Here is a 26921-nt window from a genome sequence, read left to right as displayed (position 1 = left end):
ATTAGCCAGTGGGGCACTCCATAGGTTAATAAAATAGCCTCTGCTTTCAGAGCTCATAGTCCAGGAGGGAAGCAGTTGCATAAACAACTAGATCTTCTAACATGAAGTGTTTCTAGAATGGCACTGTCACCGTGTATTTTTGGGATAGAGGACAGTGATTAGTTTTAGTTGGAAGGGTCTGTGAAGCTTCATGTAGGAGACAGCATTTGAGTCTTTGGTCTTGTCTTTATCTCTGTTCTGTTGTTCTTTCCTCTCCCCATCTCTGTGTGAATTCCCAAACCTGGTCTTTTTTTAAACTCTGGGACAGTTTTCAGGATAAGTTACGTTCCTCCTTAAATAAAAACAAAACAAGGCTGCGCATGGTGGCTCACGCCTGTAATCCCAGTACTTTGGGAGGCAGAAGCAGGTGGATTGCTTGAGCCCAGGAGTTCGAGACCGCCTGGGCAACGTGGTGAAACCCTGTCTCTACAAAAAAATACAAAAATTAGCCTAGCATGGTGGCACACGTCAGTAGTCCCAGCTACTTAGGAGGCTGAGGCCTTGGGAGGATCACTTGAGCCCAGGAGGCAGAGATTGCGGTGAGCTGAGATTGCACCACTGCTCTCTAGCTTGGGTGAGAGAGTGAGACCCAGTCTCAAAAACACAAAACAAAACAACCTTTAAAAACCCCTAAAAACTAAAGATACATACACAGTCACAGTGAGCCTTTCCTCCCTTCTCCGAACCTCTACAATAACTGTATACGTATGGTCTACAGGCTACCTGTAAAGTTCATTTAGCTCTTGTTATCTTGCCTTTCTTTTATTATTTGGAAGTATGAGTTCAAGCTACTTCTCTCATTTTGTCTGCCACCAGGACTTTTTTTTTCACTTTGTGATTTTTTTTTCCTACTTTCATTTTAGGTTTGAGGGTATATGTTCAGGTTTGTTACATGGATAAATTGCATGTTGCTGAAGTTTGGTGTATGAATGATCCTGTCACCCAGGTAGTGAGCGTAGTACCCAGTAGGTAGTTTTTCAGTCCATCCTTCTCCACACTCTTGGTAGAGCCCAATGTCTGTTGTTGCCCTCTTTATGTCCATGTTTACCAATGTTTAGTTCCTGCTTATAAGTGAGAACATGTGGTATTTGATTTTCTGTTTCTGCATTCATTTGCAAGAATGAATAGAGGATAATGGCCTCCACCTGCATCCATGTTGGTGCAAAGGACAGGACTTTGATCTTTTTTATGGCTGCATTGTGTTCCATTGCCACCAGGATTTTGAACTCTGAGTATTTGAGTCACATTTTTGCTATTAGACTATCTGCTTCTAAGGACAAAACATATCTTATTCTCTTATCATCTGTGCCACCTCTAAGTGATTTACATAAGGAATAATCCAGAGCAGAGTATCATTAAATATGGTTTATTTTGTTTTATTTTATTGAGACAAGTTTTGCTCTGTCACCAGGCTGGAGTGCAGAGGTGCGATCTCAGCTTACTACAGCCTTGACCTCCGGGCTTAAGCAATCCTCCTGCCTCAGCCCCCCATGTAGCTGGGACTACAGGTGCACGCCACCGTGCCCGGCTAATTTTTTTGTATTTTTTTTTGTAGAGATGGGGTTTCACCATGCTGGTCTTGAACTCCTGGATTCAAGGGATCCACTGCCTCGGCCTCCCAAAGTGCTGAGATTATAGGCGTAAACCACCACACCAGGCTGAGTTTGTTTATTTTAAACCAAGTCTTTTGCTCTGATATGAGTGTCATATTTGCTTATTTTTTCAGGATGTGCTGGTTAAGTTGTTAAGTGATTAATTTATAATGTGTGGTATTCTTTTTTGTCTATCTTGATCCTTCGTTCTTGCCTCAGCCATCTTCTTGGCTCTAAGAAATACGGTTAACATTATGACATGATGGGAGGAACATTGGGCTTGGCATGTGAGGAGTCAGGGTAAAGTCTGGGCAAGTTGCTTCTCTCCTTTTATGCTTTTCTCATTTGTAAAGGAGACACTAATACCAGCTCTGATTCTCCATGGAGACTATGGAAATGCTTTGGAAATCATAAAGCTATCTTTTTATTTCTTTGGCTTTTGGCATTTTAAATTTAACTAACATTCACAAAGTACCTTTGATATAATAAGCCCTGTGCTGGAGGAATGGAAAGAAGAATCATACATGGCCTTTGTATTCCAAGGACTTTACACTTTACACACCTTATTGGTCAGGCAGTTATGCACACAAAGGAACAAGGGAGTGAACAAAGGAGGTAGATGGGGAAAATAATTGGAGAATATGAATGTTGGACTTGCAAGCTTATGTGGTTCAGTTTGGAGATCTGGCTGGCTTTGTGAAGATTCTTTCTATGACATCTTAGACTATAGCTGGGTTAACAGGTCTGCATCCCACGTATGAGATGAGAGTCAGTGTTCTACTAGGTATTATCATTTTTATACAACAACAGCAGCAACGGTGTGGTACAGGAGAAAGAATAGGGAACTTGAGTTCAAGTCTCCGGTCTGTTACTTAGAAACTATGCATCCTCCTTGAGTATGTTACATAATACTGTTGAAACTCAGTTTTGTCTTGAGTAAAAACAGAATAAACACCTCAATAGTTATTCAGTTCAATTTAACAAACATTTATGGGAGTCTTCTCTGTGCTAGCTGGATTCTGAAGTTTCAGAAGTGAAAGGAGAGTCTTCTAGGAACTCTCAGTCCAATGAGAAGAATTATGCCTTGTAAGAGCGTCTTTTGGTTGTTAGTATTATGCAGACATGCAGGCTTCCACCATGGATGACCAAACATTAAGTCTCCTTCCCGCTGGAGTGGTATTACCATAAGTAACTTCCCATCATGTCTCCTTTCTGTTTGTGGTCTTCCCCTCTCCATGGGCTCTTTTCTCATCTCCCATCAGCTCCTAACCTCCCTCTCTGGCCAGCTGTCGGGGGACTATGTGTATATATGTGTGTTTTCTTTGTCAACAGCTGGTCCTGGAAGGCTCAGGATTATTATGAGGAATAAATATAATAATATCAGTGAGGCCAACTGAAATTAGTATTTGTCAGTAGGCACTGACTAATGGGAGTTTTCATTATGTATAATCTGTGTATCATCTGAGTCATAGAACAGGGGCACCTCTCAAATTATTCCCTCAAAAGTGTGGAGAAGAGTGATCAATATTCTGGATGCTGTTCTAGCACTGGGGATGCAACAGTAGACTAAACAGATTAAAATCTGAATCACCATGGAGCTTACATTTTGGGTGAAGGGGGGAGAAGACATACAAGATAAAAAATAAAATATTAAGTACAATAGATATGTGGGAAAGAGGAAAAATAAAGCAAGGAAGATAACTATAATGTTGAGTTTGTTAAAGGTTTGCACTTTTAGGTAGGGAGCCAAGGAAAGCCTCACTGAGAAGGCGACTTTAAATTAAGACCTGAAGTAAGTGAGAGAATGAACTGGAGGAAGAACATTTCAGGCAGAGAGAATAGATGCCAAAGCCCTGAGGTCAAGCCTGGTGTGTTTTAAGGAATAGCAAGGGAACAGGGAACAGGATGGCTGAAGTGAAGTGCCTGAAGTTGAGGAGAGTAACAGGAGTCAAAAGGTTGAGATGATAACTTATAATGTGTGGCATTATAAATTCATTTCTTGTTTGGTTTTCTAGATCCTAGTAAAGACTTAGCTTTTCCATTGCGTGAGGTAGGAAGTCATTGAGGATTAGATGAGTGACCTGATCTAACTTATGTTTTCAGAGAGCCATTCTGGCTGCTGTGTTGAGAACAGACAAAAGAAGGAGTAAATGCAAAAACAGGGAGGGCAGTAATACTTGTGAGAGATGATAGTGATTTAGATTAAGATGGTAGAAGTGAGGGTAGTGAGAATTGATTAAATTCTGAATATATTTTAGAGACAGAGCTGAAAGTGATTTGCTGACGGACTAGTTGTTAAGGTATGAGAAAAAGAGAGGTCAAGAACAACACCAAAATTTTTACCTGTGCAATTAAAAGCATGGAGTTGCTATTCAGTGAACTGGGGAGGACTTCAGGAGAAACAGATTTTAGGAGAGTGGGAGGTGGTAAATATAAAAATATAGATGGTATTTGGTTATGCAATTAGATAAGGGGGCTTTGAGAGTGTATGGAGACTTTAGAAAAGAGAAGGGGCCTAGGTCACCACAAAGTTTAGAAATTGAGAAAGAGCTGCCAGAATGATAGGGAGAAAAATAAAACAAACATATCAAAACCCAGGTGAGTATAGTGTCCAAAAGCCAAGTGATGAAAATGTTGAAAACAGGGGAGACACTGGATACCGTGGCTCATGCCTGTAATTCCAACACTTTGGGAAGCTGAGGTGGGCAGATTACTTGAGCCCAGGGATTCAAGACCAGCCCAGGCAACACGGCATCTCTACGAAAACAAAAACAAAATTAGCCAAGAGTGGTGGCATGTGCCTTTAGTCCCAGCTACTTGGGAGGCTGAGTTGGGAAGATCGCTTGAGCCTAGGAGGTTGAGGATACAGTGAGCCATGATTGTGCCACTGCACTTAAGCCTGGGCAAAAGAGCAAGACCCGATCTCCAAAAAAAAAAAAAAAAAGTGGGGGGGATGGGGTGTGGGGGAGACAATGATCAATTATATTAAATGCTGCTGCTGACATGTCAAGTGAGATGAGGGTTGAAAATTGACGACTAGTTTTTAGCATAGTGGAGGTCACTGGTGACTTTGATTAGAACATGGTGGTAGAGTGGTGGGAATGGAAATCTGATTGGAATGAGTTCAAAAGAATCGGAAGAAAGATAAGAGAAAGCAAGTACAGTATAAAACAGCTCTTTCTAGAATTCTCAATACAGGAGGGTTAAAAGAAAAAAAACCCAACTCTTTATAGGAATTTTGCTATGAAGGGAAGGAGACCTTCCCTTCCCTTCATTTTGCTGTGAAGGGAAGGATGGTAGCTGGGGCCTGGTGCGGTGGCTCACACCTATGTAATCCCAGCACTTTGGGAGGCCAAGGCAGGCAGATCAAGAGGTCAGGAGTTCAAGACCAGCCTGGCCAACATAGTGAAAGCTTGTCTCTACTAAAAATACAAAAATTAGACGGGCACACACTTATAGTCCCAGCTACTCGGGAGGCTGAGGCTGGAGAATTGCTTGAACCTGGGAGGTGGAGGTCGCAGTGAGCTGAGATCGCACCACTGCACTCCAGCCCAGGTGACAAAGCAAGACTCTGTCTCAAGATAAAAAAAAGAAAGAAATGGTAGCTAGTATGTTAGATGGAATCAAGACAGAACTTTTTGTTTATTTTATGTATTTATTTTATGTGAGACAAGTAACAGTATGTTAATATGAATAATCCTGCAGAGAAGGGAAGTCCTAATAATGCTCAAGAAAGAGGGGTGAAATGACTTGAAGTAGTATCCTTTGTTTGGTAAGGGAATGGAATCTAGTGTACCACTGGAAGGTTGGAACGTGGACTGTTCATCCATGGTGATAGGAGAGAAGTTAAGAGTATGTGGGTACAGGTGCAGTTTGGTAGGTAAATGTGGTGGGAGCTCTTGAAAACTCTCTTCTTGATGCTTAATTTTCTTTAGACAAATAAGCAAAATCACTAGTTGAGAGTGAGATTAGGAGCAAAGAAAGCATGAAATAGTATAGGATGGATGAGGCAAATATAGAATGATTGTCAGATTTCATTTAGAACCGACATGAAGCTGGGCACAGTGGCTCTCACCTGTAATCCCAGCACTTTGGGAGGCTGAGGTGGGCAGATCGCTTGAGGTCAGGAGTTCAAGACCAGCCTGGCCAGTGTGGTGAAACCCTGTCTCTACTAAAAATACAAACATTAGCCAAGTACGGTGGCAGGCGCCTGTAATCCCAGCTATTTGGGAGGCTGAGGCAGGAGAATTGCTTGAACCTGGGAGGCAGAGGTTGTCGTGAGCCAAGATCGTGCCAGGACACTCCAGCCTGGGCAACAGAGTGAGACTTCGTCTAAAAAAAAAAAAAAAAAAAAAAAAGGACCCACGTGAAAATAGTGATCCTGAGTTTAAAGTTAAATTTTAACTTTAGTAAACATAATTGTGTGTTTTCCTACTCCCAAGACCTATACCAGTGTTGGCAGAGAGTAGATGGTGACTGAATTTAACCAGGGTTGTGGTTTAACCAAACTAGTGTCAATACAAGTGATAGAGGGGCAAGGGAATGATTATTAAAAAATTGACCAAGGAATTTAGGATAGCCAGGGTTAGGAGAGATGTGAGGGTATGAGGAGGGTGATGGACAATGAAATATAGGTAGAATTAGTAGATTGAATGTCCTGATAGGTTGAGGGATTGTTAGAATTGGGATACTATAGTGAGCAAACTAGAAAAATAAGAGATGGTGTTTGGCGAATGAGGTATTTGAAATTAAGATTAGAGAAAAAAGGTTTTGGTTATTAGTAATAACATGGTCAAGGATTATAGCCATGGAAATGAGAGGCTGAGGTTGGGTGGAAGTGTCAAGATCAGTGGAGGAGAGATCAAATAACTGAGAGGGCAATGCATTATAATCATTACTTATGTAGTTATTAAAATTACCAGGAATTATGATAAGAATATATTAGAGAGAATGACAGTGAGCTAGGAGCCACAATCTTTAAGGCATAAGAGGAAAGTTACTTGGAAACAGTAAATGGCTACAAAGAGGGATGATGTTGAATCTGATGATGTGAGATTCAGAACTGAATGTTTTTATGGAGAAGGGTCTGTAAGTAACAGTGAGGTTCAAGGCCCAGGGGAAGGTGAGAAGTGAGAGAAAATCAGCCCCCGCTTGAAAGTGCTGCACAGGAAAGCATTATTATGTGAGACAGCCAGATTTCACTTACAGCAGGGTACATTCATAGGAGAGGTTGAAGTTGTAGAGGATTTTGCTAACCTTGAGTTCCAGAGAATACAGTGGAAAAAGATCAGAAGATGAAGAGGGGAGAGTGATGAGAGTTGGAGCATGGAATGTACAGAGCCACATAGGATTAAAGTCTGGAAGATGAGAGCTGGAAAAAAGGAAAAAAGCAAACAAAAAATAATATCCCCAACTGAGGAGGAAGAGGTCTTTTCTGTTTGTTTTTAGTAAGATCATTCGTATTTTATTCACATTGGTCTTGCTGGTTAAAAAATAATCCATGGCTCATCAATGTGGATGATATAAATTTATTAATCCTGAAAACATACTACTAGTAATAAGAAATATTTGTACATATATTCTGAAAACCAGATAGATGCACACTTGTTCTCCTGCAAGAAAATATGTTTAGGGATACCAAAACAGATGAGTAGCTTATGCTAGGCATTAATCTTTATTCAAACATTGATACCACATTGTCTTTTCTATTGAGGGCCATTTTGATTCCTGATGAAAGTGTTAGAACTTATTTTCCAAGTAGCAGGATGCTCCATCTAAATGATCTATTTGGAAACACTTGTTCCAGATTATAAATCAATCTGGAAATCTCAATGGCACAGGAGGGGAAAAATTCTACAGTGAGCTTTTAATTTTATCTCTAAAAGCTAATAAATGATGGTCAGACTTACAGTTTGTGATTATCTTTATCTGAAATGGGAAGTCTGGAATGTTATTGAAAACCAGCATTTTCATGCTTTAACATGGATGAACCTTGAAGATGTTATGCTAAATGAAATAAGACAGTCAGAAAAGGACAAATATTGTATGACTCATCTTAAATTAGGTTCTTAGAATAGTTAAATTTAGAGACAGAATATAGAATGGTGGTGTCAGGGACTGGGTAGGAAGAGGAGAATGGGGAGTTAGTGTTTAATGGGTATGAAGAGTCCGGTTTAGTTCATGAAGATGAAAAGTTCTGGAGATGGATGGTGGTGATGGTTGCATGGCAATGTGAATGTGTTTAATGCCTCAAAACTGTACACTTTAAAATGATTAAAGTAGTCAATTTTGTGTTATGTATATTTTAACAACAAAACAAGCAAAACCCCCAGTGTTTTGAGTATTCAGTGCTTACAGGACTGCTTGTCTAAACTAAGTCAACCATACCCACATTGTATTACCAATAATGAGCCCTTTTCCCCCAAACTTTACATTTGTATAGTAGGTAGATAAGAATAAATAAGGAAGCTGATTGTAAGGTATTGGTAGGTCAGGGATAGAGATACACATGTAGTCCTCCATGGTCTAGTTCCAGAACTTCCCTATTTATAAATGTGGGGGCTGAAAACTTGAAGAGGGTGGGCTTTGAAGAATAGAGTTCCCTGGCTGCTCTGAAGCAACACAGTTCCTCCAGCAGAGAGGAGGAACTTTTTATTATTTTTATTGAACTTAGGTAGTAGTAGCTACTGACTTTGCTGCTGACTTGCACATTGGGCCTGGTTTGACTCCAAACCTTCAGCAGGGCATCTGGACAAAGTAGGAGACTCATTATACCATCTTCAGGTTGATTGATTACATTCTGTATATCTACGGTTTTTTCCCAAAGGGAATGAATTTTTAAAATACACGTAATAAAATAGGACGAAAAACAAACAGATTATCAGTGAAGGGGAAATAGGAGAATATAGTAAATTTAGTAAAAAAGCCAGGGTAAATTTAGTACTAGAAGTTTTTGCTCATTGCTAAGAATGCTCAGCTTTCCAGTGACCAGACCAAGGCCTGGTCCAAGGTTCAGATTGTCTATCATTCATTCATGTATTCTTTCAGCTGATAGTTTATTCCTATTAAGTGTTTGAATATTCAAAAGACATGTGTATCTCTGGTTCTAATGTCTGAAGGAAGTAGAACTCATTTTAAACAATAGGTGACATTAGTGGGTGCCACAATAAACCTGATGGCAGGGTCTGTGCATGATTTGTTTCTTGTAGATCCAGTACCAGTGATTAGCTCAGATCTAGTACTTAGGGATTTGCTGAATGAATTAGTAAGAAATTACTTTTTAGGATCTCAGGTAAAAACTTGGTCAGTGGAATGACTTTGAAACAGTCCTTTAGATGTGTTATGTATATTTAACAACATGATGGTTGTTAAAATAAAAGTGATGGTTAATACTGAGTGTCAATTTGATTGGATTGAAGGATGCAAAGTATTGATCTTGGGTATGTCTGTGAGGATGTTGCCAGAGGAGATTAATATTTTAGTCAGTGGGCTGGGGAAGGCAGACCCACCCTTAATCTGGGTGGGCACCATCTAATCAGCTACCGTTGAATATAAAGCAGGCAGAAAAATGTGAAAAGGCCAGACTGACTTATCCCAGCCTACATCTTTCTCCCATGCTGGATGCTTCCTATCTTTGAACATTGGACTCCAGGTTCTTCAGCTTGGGGCTTGGACTGGCTTCCTTGCTCCTCAGCTTGCAGATGGCCTGTTGTAGGATCTTAGGATCCTATGGGTTAATACTACTTAATAAATTCCCATATATATATATATGTATGTATATATAGGATATATATATATGTATATATAGGATATATATATATGTATATATAGGATATATATATATGTATATATAGGATATATATATATGTATATATAGGATATATATATATGTATATATAGGATATATATGTATATATAGGATATATATATATATCCTATTAGTTCTGCCCCTCTAGAGAACCCTGACTAATACAGTCATCAAATACTGAATACCTGTAGTGTGTAGTTGGTCCTGTGCTGTACCCCGGGGAAGAAAAGGATATGAATAAATTATGGTTATTTAAGAAAACCTGATGATACAGAGTACTGTGTGATATAAAATCTGTAAGGACTATGAAAGCTCAGAGGAGAGTGTTCATCATAGGCTGGGCTATTCAGCTTATACATCCGTAAAATGGGGATAATAAATAAAGTGGCTGTGAAAATTAAAGATGTTAACATTAAACATCTGTTAAAATTAAAGATGTTAACAGTTATGGTATATAACGTACTCTGTATCCTCAGCTCTGATGCTGGGCCTGGCATAAGATAAAGACCCAGTAAAGGTTTATTGACTGAAGATAAGGAGGGAGGAAGGAAGCAGCAAGAAAGTACATTGGGAACCAAGCAGGCTTGCTTCTTTAATGACTGAGAAGGTTCAAAAGACATTCTTTCTGAGAGCCCTGTTTGGCTCTGAATTATGACATCTGACAATATTCTCTTGTGCTATTATACTTCCCCCATACAATCTTCATTCCTTCCTACCTTTATACTCTTGCTGGACTCTTCTGCTAACCTCTAAGCTAATAAAAATAATGGTTGGTGGGTAATTAGTTCACAGCAACCATCATCTCCCAAATCAGTATTTCCAGATTCCCAGTTCTCTGTTGGGCATCTTTGTCTCTGCTTCTTCAAAATGAACACCATCTTTGAATGCTTACCTCGGAAACCTCTGACTTTCCCCTCATCAAGCCCTGCATACAGAGAATTTTCAAATTCTGTCAGTTCCAACTGCAAAATATTTTCCTATATTCTTTCCTTTTCCGTTTTAGCTCTCCTTTCTAGTTCATACCTTCATTTCCTTAACCTGGATAGCTGCTTTAAGACTTTCTGTTTTTCCTTTGCTAACCCATCCTTCATCTTCCCATGAAATATTATTCTAGAACACAGATATGATTATATTACTTTGTTACTTTTATCCTCCATAGCATCTTCATAGCAATTCTTTATATTAAGTGGTAGTATTTCTGTTTTATAGAGAAGGAGGTAATTGTCTTCCTGTGACAGATAGCCTCAAGGTGAACTGAACGCTTTCCTTACTCATTTGAGGCTCTGTAATTACCCTTCTAAAGCCCTAGACCTGGGAAAGGGACAGTCCAGTGTCTTGGGTCCCTATGGACACTGTAGGTCTTGGTTGTTGACAGTTGCATGTGATGAGGATGTTCCTATAGGCAAAATAATGATAAAAACCACAATTTATCGTTTTTACATGTGCTCAGGCAGAACATATATTATTTCATTTAATTTTTCCAACAATCTTGGAATATTGATACCACTAGTATTTCCCACTACACAGAAGAAGAAACTGAGATTAAGTTATCCAAGGCCTCACAGCTGTTAACTGTGGCTTAAAAACCTGTTCTTGGTTGGGTGTGCCAAATAATTCCAGCACTTTGGGAGGCTGAGGTGGGCAGATCACCTGAGGACAGGAGTTGGAGACCAGCCTGGCCAACATGGTGAAACCCCGTCTCTACTAAAAATACAAAAATTAGCCGGGCGTGGTGGCTCACACCTTTAATCCCAGCTACTTGGGAGGCTGAGATAGGAGAATCGCTTGAACGCGGGAGGTGGAAGTTGCAGTGAGCTGAAATTGCGCCATTGCATTCCAGCCCGGGTGACAGAGCGAGACTGTCTCAAAAGAAAAAAACAAAAAAACACACAAAAAACCTGTTCTTAACCATTATATGAAATTTCTAGGTGGCATTTCACACATATTGCTTCCTCAGGGAAGGTGATTATTTTGCATGCTATAAACCTGCTGTTGAGAATTTATAATCTAGTGGGCCTCATAGGTTTGCTTCAGAAAACTAATATATTCTGGTAGAACCCCTTGACTCTGTGGGTTCTTCAACAAACACCTGTATTTCTTCAGATTCCCTCAGTATCCTATGTCTCATGACAGATGGATCTGAAATACCCAGGAAGACTTATGACCAGCGAAAGGTGGGGAGGGGCTTTCCTGGAAGTATGCTGTCACATAGCTTATATATTCATTTGTCGGTCTTTCTATCCAGTTGTTCATCTGTCCATCCAGAGAAGAGTATCAAGATGACTTATAGTAGAAAGCCTCCAATCTAAAGTCAGGAGGCTTGGGTTTTGCTCAGAGCCCTGTCCACAACCATGACTTGCCGTGCATTTCTAGGGTAGTCCCTTCTCTTCTCTATGCTTCAGTATTCTCCCCCTTAAAAAAAAAAAAAAAAAAAAAAGGGCTGTTGGATGTTGTCTTTATGTATTTTGTGCTGCTGTAACAAAACACCTGAGACTGGATAATTTATAAAGAACAGAAATTTATTTCTTACAATTCTGGAGGCTGGGAGGTCCAAGATCAAGGCAAGTTCATTGTCTAAGAGTTCCATCTCTGTTTCCAAGACGGCACCTTGAATGCTGTGTCCTCCAGAGGAGAGGAGGAATGCTGTGTCCTCACATGGCTCTAGGTGGAAAGGCTATGAAAGGATGAACTTCCTCCATCACACCCTTTTATAAGGATGTTAATCCATTCATGACGGCAGAGCCTTTATGACCTGAAGACCTCCCAGAAGGCTCCATCTCCCAACACTGTTGCATTTGGGATTAAGTTTCCAACACATAAATTTTGGGAGACATATTTAGACCATAGCAGATGCCATGCCATAGACTTCTTCCAACTAGCTCTCTGTAACTACATATGATAGGTAATATGGCAGTTTGTACTTTTGAAGAGGAGCCCCTATATTTTTATACTGTATCACAGGCCTTTATTGGACTAAGGAGATAAAAATCCAGCTTATATATTTGCATTGCACACGTAACCTCTTGTAAGTAACTGTTACAGAGAGACTCTGAGGATTGCTGATTTATTGTCTCTCTAGAAATCCCTGATCACAATTTCTAATATGTGGGGGTGTTACAGAAAGTCTGCCTGCAGCAATCCATTTCTAGCAAATTATAATTCTGCTTCAGAGGTATGTGGTAGTTTAAAGCCATTGTGTGATGTGGTTGTGAAACCCTGGTACTCTGTGCCTGATTGTGCTAGGTATTAGGGATGAAAGTCTGGTCAAGACAAATCATGGGCTTTACAGTCAGGGATGGGATACAATTATAGTGTGATAAATGCTACAGAATCATCCCAGAGAAAGTTGCATGTAATTGAACCCTAAAAAGAAGAGTAAGAATTATCCAGAAGCTGTGTGTGGTGGCACATGCCTGTAGTCCCAGCTACGTGGGAGGCCGAGGCAGGAGGATCACTTGAGCCCAGGAGTTTGAGTCCAACCTGGGCAATATAGTGATACTCTGCATCTTCAAAGAAGAAGAAGAATTATCCAGACTGAGGGACAGAGGGAGAGAGCTAGGAAAGATGATTGAGAAAAACCAGAAATGATGGAGAACGATGGTATTAAAAACAAAACAGCATGTGTAAAGACTCAGAGACAAGAGAGTATGGCATGTTCAGGGGAACTCAAAATATCAAGTCTGCTGTATTGTAGATTGTGAACGCAGAAAAATGCTATTTTGAAATTACATCCGTTTTAGATAATACGTGTGGATTGTGAAACAGCATGATATCATAGAAAGAACACTGGAATTGGTGTCTGTAGACCTAGGTTTGAGTTTCTGGCATCCCACTATCTATGGGACCTTGAACAAATCACTTAACTTCTGTTTTTGTTGTTGTTGTTGTTTGTTTGTTTTGTAAAATGGTCGTTGTTAACTCTTGCACCCTCTTTATAAGCTATAAAAGTGCTATACTGTGAAAGCTTTTCTTGACCCTTCTACCAAGAAAAATGACATCCTGTCTCTGTTTCAAGCACTTTGTTCTAATGCAGCACCTTGTATTACAGTCAATCTTAAATACAACTATTTCCCCACTAAAAGATGAGTTCTTTTAAGGGCAGAGAATTGGCACATAGTAAGGTCCGAGTACTTGTGTGGTTTAATGAATAGTTGGGTTCTTTAGGCAGGTGTTCTCTGAAATTTGTTCTTAAGAAAAAAAAAAGAGAAATTTTCTATTATTTGTAAGCATTTGCTTTGGAGATAATTTTGTTGTGGTTTTGATTAGCTAAAAAGCCATTTTCTTAAAGCTATTTTAATGGGCTAAATGCTCTGGTGGTTGAAATGTGACATTTTGCAGATGAGCATCTCATTTACAGGCACACACAAAGCTGGGTGTTGAGCTTTTGCATGAAAGATCTTTCTGGTAACTGTGGAAGCCTTTCAGATATTGAGTTTCTCTGGCAGATTCCTAGAAATCAGGGTTCTCCTCCATTTCATTTTTAAATTGAAGCATTTTCTGAGATGAAATATTATATACAGTATTATAAAATGTAGAAATCTAATGTGTTGTCTGATTATATTTGGCAAGCAATATAAAGAAGCAGACAGCTACTATAAAAATGGCTTTCTTATATATCGTACTGATAGAATTAAGAAAAAACCACTGAAATGGAGTTTTCTTAAAGTTGTTTGGTAAGAAGAAATAATTTCTAAAGGGAAATTAAGCTGTTGAATTCCAGTAAACTGTTTCTTTTTATTCATCCATTAATTCATTCATCTAGTCAACAGATGTTTATTGAGCACCTTGCTTTAATATCAGGCCCTTTTCCAGGAATTCAGTAGTAAATAAAAGAGGTAATTTGTTGATCTCATGGTGCTTAAAATGTAGCAAGAAGAAAAGAATTGGGCAAGCAAATTACAGTTGGAAGGAGTATTTATAACACAGAAGCGTGGAGAGCTCTGGGATCATAAAATTACCTGTAGCCATGCACAGTCTGGCTTTCTGAGATATTTTCTAAGAGCTAAGTGGACTCAGTTGAGAAATGGGGACAGGAATAAAATCCCTGCTGTGTTTTCCCTCAGATTGTATGGTCCAACCTTCCCAAATTACTTGATATTTTCTGAATGTTTTCTTGCCCTCTCACAGTGTAATTTCACAAATGGCCTTTCCTCCTCTCTCTGTAGAATTCCTTTCATCCTTTAAAACATAGATCAAATGACATATTTTTTTGAAACCTGTATTATCCTCCCAATTAAATAGGATTAGGTTCAGCTACATATAACAGTAATAAAAAATAATAGTGGTTTTAAAATATAGTTTTATTTTCTCATGTAAAAGAAGCGCAGAGGTATGTATAGCAGAGCTGAAATGATTGTTCCATGAAATCAAGGTTGTTTCTACCTTTCTCAGTTTAAGACCTCCATTCTCAAGGTCACTTCATGGAAAAGAAGGCTGCTGAGCTATAATCATCATGTCCTAATTCTAGATAGCAGGAAACAGTAAGGGGAGAGGAAGGGGCACCTTCCCCAGGTAACAGAGTTCCATTTAAGCAGCCTTCTCAGAAGTTCTACAGAGTATTTCGGTTACATCTCATGAGCAAAACTAATCAGAAAGCCACACCTAACTATTCCTGGGGAAGTTGGGAAATAGAAACCTTTAACTGAGCATGTTGCCATCTAGTGGCAGTCACAGCACTGCCCACCTGCTCCCCCATCACCCCACTTTAGTTGTTTTTTTCCTTTAAATTCTAGCTTTCAGTATAACAACAGTACTATATTGCTATTAATTCCAAGGCTGTTTCCCTCATATAAATACCACAGGGACAGAAATTGTGCCTTGTTACCCCTGAATCTGTAACACTTTATGCATGGCCTGGCACAGTAGGTATCAGTTTATATAAAATGAGTGTGCTGAAGTAAATGACTTAATCTCTTTTAGCTTATTAAAAATTTGTAACTATTTATTGAATCACCAATTTGTATTTTTAGTAGCTTTATTGAGGTATAATTTATATATGATAAATATACTCATTTTAAGTGTACAGAATTTTTTTTTTTGTAAATTTACAGAATTTTGTAACCACCAAAAATCATTTTAGACCTTTTTTTCACACCAAAGAAATCTCTTGCTTCTATCTGCAGTCAATCGCCATTCCTACTCTGAGTCCCAGATGATCAAAAATCTACTGTTTTCCTGTACAGATTTGTCTTCTCTGAACATTTCATATAAATGGAATCATGCAATATGTGTTCTTTTGCCCTGGCTTCTTCCACTTAGCATAATATTTTCAAGGTTAATTCATGTTGTGACATGTATCAGCAGTTTGTTCCTTTTTATTGATATTGTCGATATTTAAGATTTTAAAATTTATTTTCTCACTGGTTGCTTTGGGGATTAAATATGCATCTTAATTTATTATAACTTACTGCATTTATTACAGTCTAGTTCAGATGCAAACTAATGTAATTCAGTAAAATGTAGAAATGTTGCTCCAATATAGCAGCATTCCCATACTTTCTTACTTTGGACTCTTGTTTTTATGTAAATGATATCTTTATATATCATAAGGCCAACAATTCAGTTTTATAATTAATTGTTTTATGCAATTGTCTTTTAAGCCAGTTAACACGAAAAATATTTATACCTTGTTTTATCTATCTATCTATCTATCTATCTATCTATCTATCTATCTATCTACATATCAGCTTTCCTGGTGCTCTTTATTTTTGTGTGTGGACTTGAATTACTGTCTAGTATCACTTCCTTTCAGTCATAAATATTTAGTATTTCTTTAGTATTTTTTGAAAGGCAGGTTGCTAGCAATGAATTGTCTCAATTATTTATCTGGGAATGTGTTTATTTTGACTTCAGTTTCAAAGGATAGTTTTGCTGGATTCAGAATTCTTGGTTGACAGGTTTTTTTTTTGTTTGTTTTTTCAGCACATTGAATATACCAACCTCCTGTCTTCTGGCCTCCAGTCAGCTGTTATCTTATTGTTATTCCCTTTTATCAGATAAGTTGTTTTCTCTTGCCACTTTTGAAATTTTCTCTTTGACTTTTAGAAGTTTTACTATATTGTGTCCAGTTATGGATCTTTTTGTGTTTATCCAACTTGAAGTTGATTGTATTTCTTGGATGTGTAGTTTAATATGTGTTGTTGTTGTCTTAATCAAATTTGGGAAGTTTTTGGACATTATATCTTCTTTTTTTTTCAATTTGCAGTATAATTTCTTTTTCTTCCCTGTTGACTTTTATTTTAGGTTTAGGGGTAACATATGCAGGTTTGTTACATGGGTAAATTGCGTGTCACTGGGATTTGGTGTACAAATGATTTCATCACCCAGGTAGCAAGCATAGTACCTGACATTTTTTTTTGACTTTCACCCTCCTTCAACCCTCCCTGCCCATGTAAGTCCTAGTGTCTGTTGTTCTCATCATTGTGTCTATGTGTACTCAATGTTTAGCTCCCACTTATAAGTGAGAATCTGTGGTATTTGGTTTTGTGTTCCTAGGTTAATTTGCTTAGGATAATGACCTCCAGCTGCATCCATGTTGCTGCAGAGAACATGATTTTGTTTTTTGTTTTATTTTTTTAATGGCATAGTATTCCCATTTTTCCCACCTAATTTTCTTTCTCTCCTCTTTCTGGGACTCCGATGCTTGCTAGTTTCTCACAGTTTATTTTTCTTCATTGTTTTCTTTTTGTTTTTCAGATTGTATAATTTCTATCGCTCTGTCTTCAAGTTCAGTGATTCTTTCTTCTGCCAGCTCATGTTTGCTTCTGAGCCTCTCTTGAATGATTCATTTCAGAATACGATTTCCATTTGACTCTTTCAATTTTTATGTTTTTTATTGATATTCTCTATTTGATAAATTATTATCATACTTTAATTCTTTAAGTGTGGTTTTCTTTAGTTTTTTTTAACATTTATAATAGCTGCTTTGAAATATTTATCTGCTGATTCCAATATCTAGACCCCTGCAAGAACAAAATTTATTGTTACCTGTTTTTCCCCCACAAATGGGACATACTTTATTGTTTCTTTGCATGTTTCATGATTTTGTCGGTATTGTTGAAAACTACATATTTTAGATATATATTGTAGCAATTCTTGATTCAGATTCCACCCACCCACCCCACCCCCGCCCCACCACCAGGAGGTTGTTGTTGCTGGGATTTTTCGTTTAGTGACTTGCTTAGACTCTTCTGTAGAGTCTGTCTCCTTTGCAGTGTGATTTCTGATGTCTCTGGCCGTATTTTTTTAATTACTATTTTAATTTTTAAACTTGGCTTCCTAAAGGTCACCCCTGGGTTGGCATAGATTAGTGGCCATCTAATGTTTGATCAGGAGTTCTGCTTAAACGTAGGCCAGGAAGGCTTCCACCTTTTACCAATGGATCTGTATGTGGTTTGGGGAATGCATTCAAAATTCAGGCAATTTACAGTTATGCTCTAACTTTTAGTTTTGTTATGTCCAAGGCCTTAAATTCACCGAGGATCAGCAGATAGAGAAGACCTTCTCTACAGACCACTAGGGATCCTATGAAAGTTTATCAAGACCCGCCATGGTGGTTGTGTTCCCCAGAACTCCCTTTAAAATTTCTGGCTTATCTGCACGTCTGTTGCCTGCACCAACTAGTATGACCTCAGAGTAGCTGCATTAGTGGCCTTCCTGGATTATTTGCTGTTGTTCCTCAAATTGCCTCACTATTGTTTTTGACAATGACTCTGGGCATAGGATTTTCTATGCTCAGTTTCAAATTAAATCAGCCCACTCTGGTAGCAGTAGTCCTTTTAACCTGGTCTAGCCTGCCCTAGTAGCAGGCCCCCTACGGAGCTTGGGATTGGGATAGGGGCAGCCCCAGGGTAAAATGCCATGGATTTTCACTGTTCTTAATGTGATTCAGAAGTTTTTCTTGAATAGACATTTCATACTTTGGCCCAAAATGGTTGTTTTTTTTACCATTTTGTCTCATTTTATTTTTGCTTTTGGGGGAAAGGGTTTGGTAAGCACTTTGTTCCAGAAGTTCCACCTCCTTCTATTACTTTTGGCATTTTAATTTTTATTTAACTTTTAAACTTTCCTAGGTAGACCATAGCCTCTTTTGGGCAAACACAATCTTTTTCCTTTCCCAACAGTATCTATCCCAGAAGGCATTAAACCTTTAAGCTTTAGTTTCTTGGTCTGTCAAATGAAATTAATAATCTTTGCATTGCTTACTTCAAAGGACCAAGTGAGATAATGGTTAAAATCTCATTGTAAAGTCTAAAGCACTGTGTAAGTGGTAAAATTATTTGAAAAATTTACCATTTTTACCATTTTTCAAAGGTAAATTTTTCAAAGAATTTTACCATTTTAGTTTGCAAAGTGTAGTAGTTTGCAAACTAAAACACTAATTTTAAACACTGCAACCTGTTGTGCAAATATTACTTTAATCTCTGGGCTTTTTTGCTTGTCATTTAATGGTCATATATTTTGTTATTTTGAAAGAAATAGTTCAGATGTTTTGAGGGTAGCAGGAAGCCATTTGCAGAACAGTGGGTAGGAGTCTAGAAGTGAAAAATCAGCTTCACCAGGAGGAATCTTTAGCACCTCTCTTTTCTCTCTCACATGTCATGCAACTGCTGGGCCTTAACATTGCTTATTTTGCCCAAGATGAGCTCCTAGTAGCGGCTTCTCTGGGCATTGGAAGTAGCTGCTGGAGAGATAGGGAGCCAAGAAGATGACTGGGATATGCCAAGAAATGCCAAACATCTTGAAGCTTTTTTCACAGTTTTATTTTGGAGAAGCATGAAAGATGGCTCATTGTTCATTCAACTAATATGTATTTAGTGCCTGTTTTGTGCCAGGTAATATTCTGTGCACTGGGGATACAAGACAAACAGAATCTCATTCTCATGGACCTTACTCTAATGGGGGAAAGAATAAACAAGAAAATATGTCAGACAGTAATAGGTGTTACAATGGTTTGGATGTTTGTCCTCTCTAAAACTTACGTTGAAATTTAATTGCCCATGTAATAGTATTGGGAGGTGGGACCTTTAAGAGGTAATTAGGTTCTGGGGGCCTCGTCCTCAGGGGTGGGCTTAATGTCTGTTTAACAGGGTTTTGAGGAGCCAGCTTTCAGGGAGCTACTTGGGAGACTAGGGCAGGAGGATCACTTGAGCCCAGCAGTTTGAAGCTGTAGTGTGCCATAACTGTGCCTGTGAATAGATATTGCAGTCCAGCCTGAACAACATAGTAAGAACCCCATCTCTTTAAAAAAAAATCATTTTTTTAAAAGGCTTTCAGGAATAGATTCTCTCTCTTGCCCTTCCATTTTCTGCCATGGGATGATGTCACAAGAAGGCCCTTGCCAGATGCCATCCCCTTGATCTTGGACTTCCCATGCTCCAGAACTGTGAGAAATAGATTTCTGTTCATTATTAATTACCTAGTCTCAGGTATTCTGTTATAGCATCACAAAGCAGACTAAAATAGGTATCAATAAGAAGAGTAAGCCGGGCATGGTGGCCCATGTCTGTAATCTCAGCACTTTGGGAGGCCGAGGTGGGTGGATCACTTGAGGTCAGGAGTTTGAGACCAGCCTGGTCAACATAGTGAAACCCCATCTCTACTAAAAATACAAAAATTAGTTGGGTGTGGTGGTGGGTGCCAGTAATCCCAGCTACTTGGGAGGCTGAGGCAGGAGGATTGCTTGAACCTGGGAGGCAGAAGTTGCAGTGAGCCGAGATTGCGCCACTGCACTCCAGCCTGGGCAACAGAGCAAGACTCCATCTCAAAAAAAAAAAAAGTAAGAAAGGATGAGAGAACAGAGAATAACAGTATGTGGAGGACCTATTTTAGGTAAGTTGGTTAAGGAAGGCATTTCTGATAAGGTGACATTTGAGCAGAGACCTGAATGAAGTGAGGAACTGTGCCATTTGGATATCTGGGGAAAAGGGCATTCTAGGTGTGGGGAGAAAGTAAGTGCAGAGACCCAGAGGCACAAGCATGCATGATGTCTTCAGGGAACAACAAGGAAGTCATTGTGATTGAAGTGAAGAAAACAAAAAGATAGTGGTAGAAGTTGCAACCAGAGAGGTAGGCACATCAGGCCATATCATATAGTTATAACTGCTCATGGTGCCCAGCCGTGACCCAGCAGGTGCCAGGTACTGTGGTAGATATGAACTGCCTCCATGTTGTGATCTGTTAGGGTCCAAGCAGAGCACTTAGGCTCTTGAGTTGAACAAGGGTTTGAGGCCTACTGTTCCAGAGGCGAACCTAGTACTGGGGTAGGTGACTAGAGAGCCTGGGAGCCTCATCTAGTACAGTGAAAGTAACTTGCACATTGAAATCAAACAGACCTGGCTTTGAAATGGGCTTTTCCTCACTTCTTAGTTATGAGATCTTGGGCTAGTCACTTCATTTTTTTGGACTTAAGTTTACTTATCTGTAATATAATAAAAATAATACTTAGTTTGCAAGTAAGACTTACAGGGACTTAATAAGTCCTTAGCACAGTACCTGTCACATGGTAGGTGTTCAGTAAATGGTAGCTGCTGGTAGTAGGGGTAGTATTTATTTATTTTTCTTTTTTCCTTTTTTTTTAACCTCCACAGAACCACCAAAGAGGTAATGTTTGTGGTAGTCCTAATGGCTAACCTTCTATAGGGTGTTTATTGTATATCAAACATTGTTCTAAGCAAAATTCTTAGGCATCTCTAATCTAAGTCCAAATCCAGATTTCTGTTCTTGACCCAAAACCTACTCCTCTCATAGTTCTCACCAGTAAATGGCATTTTTATTATTCCAGTTTCTCAAGCCTTGGCATCATTCTTGATGTCTTTCTTCCTCTCATACCTTATATTAAATCCATTAGCAATTCCTATGAGCTTGATCTTCAAAATATATAAAAAACATGACTAGTTTCCACCACCACCATCACTGCTACTACCACCATCATCTTTCATCTGAACTGTTTCTAAAACCTCCCGCTTGCCGTACTTCTCTTCTTGCTTTCCTGCTGTCTGATCTCAGCACAACAATCTACCTCTTCTTAAAATGAAGACAAATCATTTCACTCTTCTTTGTAAAACAGTCCAGTGGCTTCCCATCTTATTTAGAATAAAAACAAAGTTTGTATAGTGGCCTACAAGCTCTGCATGATTTGGCCTTCATTACCTGTCTGATCTTACTTGCTATTCTTCCCCTTCATTTACTCCACTTCAGCTAAACTGGCCTCTAAGCTGTTTCTCAAAAATGCTTCTACTTTGGGGGCATTTGCTGTTTCCTCTACTTGAACAGTTTCTTCTCAGAGATCTCCATGGCTTGCTCCTTCAACTTATTCAGGTCTTTGCTCAGATGTCACTCAATGACACTTTTTCTAATCATCTTATTTAAAATTGCAACAACCTGCCCTTAGCACTCCCTAAGCAGCCTGAGTGGATTTCTTTACAGGAGCGGTCCCCAACCTTTTTGGCACCAGGGACAATTTTTCCATGGACCAGGGGTATGTGTGGGGATGGGGCGGGGAGGGGGGCATTAGATTTTCACAAGGAGCACACAACCTAGATTCCTTTGTATGTGCAGTTCACAATAGGGTTCACGCTCCTATGAAAATTTAATGCCTCCTCGGATCTGACAGGAGGTGAGCTCAGGTGGTAATGCTTGCTTGCCTGCCGCTCACCTCCTGCTGTGCTGCCTGGTTCCTAGCAGGCCATGGAATGGACTGGTGCTGGTCCATGGCCCCAGGGTTGGGAACCCCTGCTTTACAGTTTTTATTGCCATGTGATATATCTTTCATTTGAAAAAAAAAATCTCTCTTTCTTTCCCCTCCCAACTAGCATGTAAGCAGAAATTTTTGTTGTTCTTGTTCTCGGCTGTATCTCAATTCCTCTAGACAGCCTATATGAGAGAAATGGCATTTGGGAAAGAAAGCCTAAGGCATGGTCCTCAAACTGGGCATCAAAATCTCCTTAGGAACATAAATACACAGATTTCTGAGCCCCATCCCAGATAGAGTATCAAGGATCTTGTATACTCTGTGAAAGAGTTTGGATTTTATTCGTAAGGCTTTTAAAGACGGCGGGTGGTATTAACTACAAATGTATGAGAACTTTTTGGGTAATGAAAATATTTTATATCTTGATTGTGGTGATGTTTGTACAACTGAATACATTTTTCAGGGGCTCATAGATCTATATACCTAAAAGAGGTAAAATTTTACTATACGTAAATTATACTTTAATGAACCTGTCATTTAGAATTTTTTTTTACAAAGTATGTTTTTTGTTTTTTCCCATTTTGAGGTTAGAAGAAACAGAGACTCAGAAGTTAAAGGACTACCCTGTGATCCCGTCATGCTATGTGGCAGATCCAGGATTTGAACCTAAATCTGTCTGATTGTAGAGTGTATGATCTTCCTACTCATTTTTAGCCTGTCCCTGAAACTATTTACAGTATAGATTTTGTTATAAAAGGCCAACCTTCCTTTAGAAGCTGGGAATCCCGTCTACCCTGGAGCAGCTCCCTAGAAGTGGCTGTCATATTCTAAAGTTTGAAACCCTGGCAGATCTCATTTCTGTCAGTCATTAATTGAGATTGGAATTGATGCTATTATGGAGTGCTACCCCAGGCATGATCTCCTCCTGTGGCAGTGACCCTCATTTTGGAGCAGCCGGAGACCAGTTTCTAAGCTGATGAGTTTCTTTGATTATAAAAAGCAATTTTGTACTTTGTCCAATCAGCAACACACAGTGTCTTCTCAGTAGGAGAGTGCTCAGATGTTTACAGGCAAGTTGTACTGCTTAGCACTTGTCTTAGTCCTTTTCGTGCGGCTATAGCAGAATACCACAGACTGGGTAATTTATAACGAATGGAAATGTATTGGCTCATAGTTTTGGAGGCTGGGAAGTCCAATATCAGAGTACAAGCATCTGTCAAGGGCCTTCTTGCTGTGTCATCCCATGGTGGAAGAGAGAAGGGCAAAAAGAGGGTGATAGAGAGCAAGAGGGGGCCAAACGCATCCTTTTGTAAGGAACCCATGCCCACCATGATAAACCCACTCCTGCAATAATGGCATTAACTCATTCATCAGAGCAGATCCCTCATGGCCTAACCACCTTTTAACAGTCCCACATCTTAATTACTGTTAAAATGGTTATTAAGCTTCCAGCACGTGCTTTCTGGGGGGAAACATTCAAACCACTGCAGCACTTTATCAGTCTTCCTCACCCTGATGTACCAGGCAGAGAACTGGTTGGGTAGAAGAGAGACCCAAAGCTGGAAAGAGTACAAGTAGTCTCTGTGTTGTTGTTGTCATATGAGCAACATTGCCACATCATCATTGTTTACATTTGCGTGTCACTTGACAGTTTGCAACTTATTTTAACATCTGTGATTGGCCAGGCGCAGTGGCTCACGCCTGTAATCCCAGCACTTTGGGAGGCTGAGGCGGGTGGATCACGAGGTCAGGAGTTCGAGACCATCCTGGCTAACACGGTGAAACCCGTGTCTACTAAAAATACAAAAAATTAGCCAGGCATGGTGGCACGTGCCTGTAGTCCCAGCTACTCGGGAGGCTGAGGCTGGAGAATCGCTTGAACCCAGGAGGCAGAGGTTGCAGTGAGCCGAGATCACACCACTGCACTCCAGCCTAGGCAACAGAGTGAGACTCCGTCTCAAAAAAAAACAAAAACAAAAACATCTATAATCTCTTTTCATTATTAATGTCTCAATACTCTGTGAGGAGAGTGCTTTTATTTAGAGAGAGAGAGTGTATGTTGCTTGGGTATATTTTTAGATAACTCTGGCTGTGAGAATATTTTTTTCCCTTAAGTTTAACTGAAATATATGTATAACTCCCTTAACTTTCATCTTCAAGTTGTTCTAGTTTCAATTTGTTGGCTGATGGTAATTTTATCTAGCTCGTTGCCCTGGGGTAGTTTGCCAGGGCTACACATTACGTATGTTTTAGGACATTCTGTCCTCTGAAATTGGCCAGTGGCATTTTCCGTTTTGCTTATCTGATGGTCCCAGCTTCCTCTCCTTGTTAGCCCACCTTTTCTCCACATCTCGTTTTTGAACCCTAGACAGACTAATCGCAGAGCAGTTGTCATCATGCCAGCTGTTCACTGCCTGCCTTCAACATTTGACTTGTTTCCTATTTTGAAGTAATACAAGAGAAGTTAATGACCTAAAAAATTGTGTGTCTGTCTTGTGAACCTAGTTAGGAAGGAATTGTTTGATTTTTATGGTGTGTAAATAATATATTTGGAGACACATTTTCAAATGTGTCAGGCTATATAGTAAGGAAAGGCTCCCTAAACAAGGTGGGACAAATTGGCTGGCTAATAGAGCTTAATGACAGATTTTCCATTAATCAGAATGGAGAATGTGCTTCATTAAGATAATTAACAGAGCACTTGTGCAGGTGATACTTATTGCACACAAATTTCCAAGTTTATTTCTTTCCCTTGAATAAATTTGGAGAGAAATCCTGGCCATATTTCCTTGTTTGCATTAAAATTATCAGTGGCAACAAATTCCCTTTTCTGTTTTTAAAGCTGCTGGTAACTGGTATCTTGTCCTCTGCAGGTGCAAGGGGCGGATGAGATGCTGCTTTTCCTTCCAGCAGTCTGTTTGCTCATCACCAGACACCAAGCTCCGCTAGTGAACCGTAGAAAGCATATCCTTTTCCAACTCTTAGACTAGCAGCATTGGAATTAGAAAGGACCTCAGAGATCTTAAACTAATTCATTTTATATCAGGAGATTGAAGTCCAGACAGAGGAAGTGACATGGCCAGTGCCACATAGTACTCTAGTGCCAGAGCTGTCTGTGGGACAGTGGGACTAACACTGAGCTGAGAGCCAAAATGCCTGGGTTGACATTAGGCAAGTTATATTACTTCCTTGTTCCTTGCTATCTTCATCTGTAAAATGGGGAAAGTATTTAGTATAGGGCCAAGTACAAGCAAATTGGCTTTTTTGTTTAGTCTTCTTTCCACTACACCCTAATGCTTTCCTTTCAGGGAAAACTGAAGATTATGGAGGAGAAGCTGATGTCAGGAAGAATGAACAATCAATAATCAGTGCCGTTTTCTTTGTTTTCTCTGTAGGATCCTCAGTCTTCCACAATGAACCCTGTTTACAGCCCCGTGCAGCCTGGGGCTCCTTATGGCAACCCTAAGAACATGGCCTACACGGGTGAGTAGTGTGAGAATGGCTCTCATTTTGAGAAATGGTGGTTAAGGATATTACCAAATAACTTGTTCCTCCTCCTAACATACACCTCCAAAAGTCTTGGGAAAGTTTGGGAACATGCAGAAGATATGTCTGAGGTCCAGTGGAAAGATCTCAGAGAACCTGTTGTGTGGTTGTTTCCCAACTTTGTTCTACAAAAATACCAGGAGAGTGTTTTAGAGAGTCTACAAACATTTGATTTGATTATTTTAAAATATTGAGACTGTTTTTATAAAACATGAATACATGTTAGATGATCAGTGTGTTAAGCTTCTAAGAATGCCTGTTAATTTTTTAAAAAAATGCTACCATTTACATCTGCTTATGTTTTTAAGTCAGGTTTTTCTCAATGCTATGCAACCAAATTAACATTCAGAAATATATTGGAGTTTAAGCCTGATATAACTGTAACTGTTATCACTAACTTTCTATTTCCCATGTTTGTGTTTATCACAACAGTTTCATTATCCTTATTACTTAAATTAACAGTAAATATTTTCTGTTTGAATTTCTATTTGTATATTTATTCTAACAAAATTAATTTCCAGTAACCAGGACTCATGGGGCAATATCCTACACCCTACTAGCTCATGGAGCTTGTTGCTTTTCCCCTTTCCAGTTCAGAGTGTTCCAGCAACTTAAGTTCTTTTGCCAGAGGGAACTGAACTGCTTTGGCAGACAGAGCCCAGGGGAACCCTGTGGGGCTTTGGTTTCCTATTTGCTTTGATCCTGGCTGCCTTCATTCTTACTAAGTTGCTAAACTAGAGAAGGAAGAGAACAGTTGCATTTATCTATTGATTTGCATCAAGATTTAAACATTGTAAATCTGGAAGGGGAATTGACTTTGTCAAATTTTCCAAATTTCCAAAATTGGAAAGGGAACAGACTTTATCTGTGCTTGGCACATAGTAGGACTCGGTAATGTGTTTTGACTGACTGGACAACAACCAGGTTCAAATCCCAGCTGTGTCAGAGAATAGCTGGGTGACTTTGGACAACTTGCCCTAACCTCCCCTGACTTAATTTCTTTGATGAACTGGGATAATATTATCTATTTCATACTAGATAATTCTGAGAATGGGACAAAATATTATCCATTTCATAGGACAGTTGGGAGAATCAAACAAGATAATTTGTACTCCTCTAGAGGAAAGGAGGATCTTTTTTTGTCTCTATTAATCACCAAGGAATATTATGAGCCTGGAACTGTTTTAAGTTAATTCCCTGCTGTAGATTCTAGGACCACACAGATAGTAAAAACTCCACTTAAGTA

General features: G+C 39.2%; 1 protein-coding gene across 12 annotated transcripts in view; it reads left to right on the top strand.

Annotated features, from left to right (window-relative positions):
- Positions 1–26921, top strand: part of FAM168A (family with sequence similarity 168 member A) — a 237012-nt gene that overhangs the window by 143928 nt on the left and 66163 nt on the right. For 11 of the 12 annotated variants that reach the window (XM_063672072.1, XM_054440895.2, XM_054440894.2 and 8 more), the window contains one exon: positions 25525–25612. In XM_063672072.1, the coding sequence (XP_063528142.1) occupies positions 25543–25612 (70 nt within the window). In that variant the 5' untranslated portion in view covers positions 25525–25542. Of the gene's footprint in view, positions 1–16388; positions 16434–25524; positions 25613–26921 lie in introns of those variants that run through there. The other variant, XM_063672066.1, reaches the window with a different exon arrangement.

The sequence above is a fragment of the Pongo pygmaeus genome, chromosome 9 (genome assembly GCF_028885625.2).
Source record: "Pongo pygmaeus isolate AG05252 chromosome 9, NHGRI_mPonPyg2-v2.0_pri, whole genome shotgun sequence".
In the NCBI taxonomy this organism is placed as follows: Eukaryota; Metazoa; Chordata; class Mammalia; order Primates; family Hominidae; genus Pongo; species Pongo pygmaeus.
Note: the sequence above shows the minus strand (reverse complement) of the source record. Positions and strands in the feature narration are given on the sequence as shown.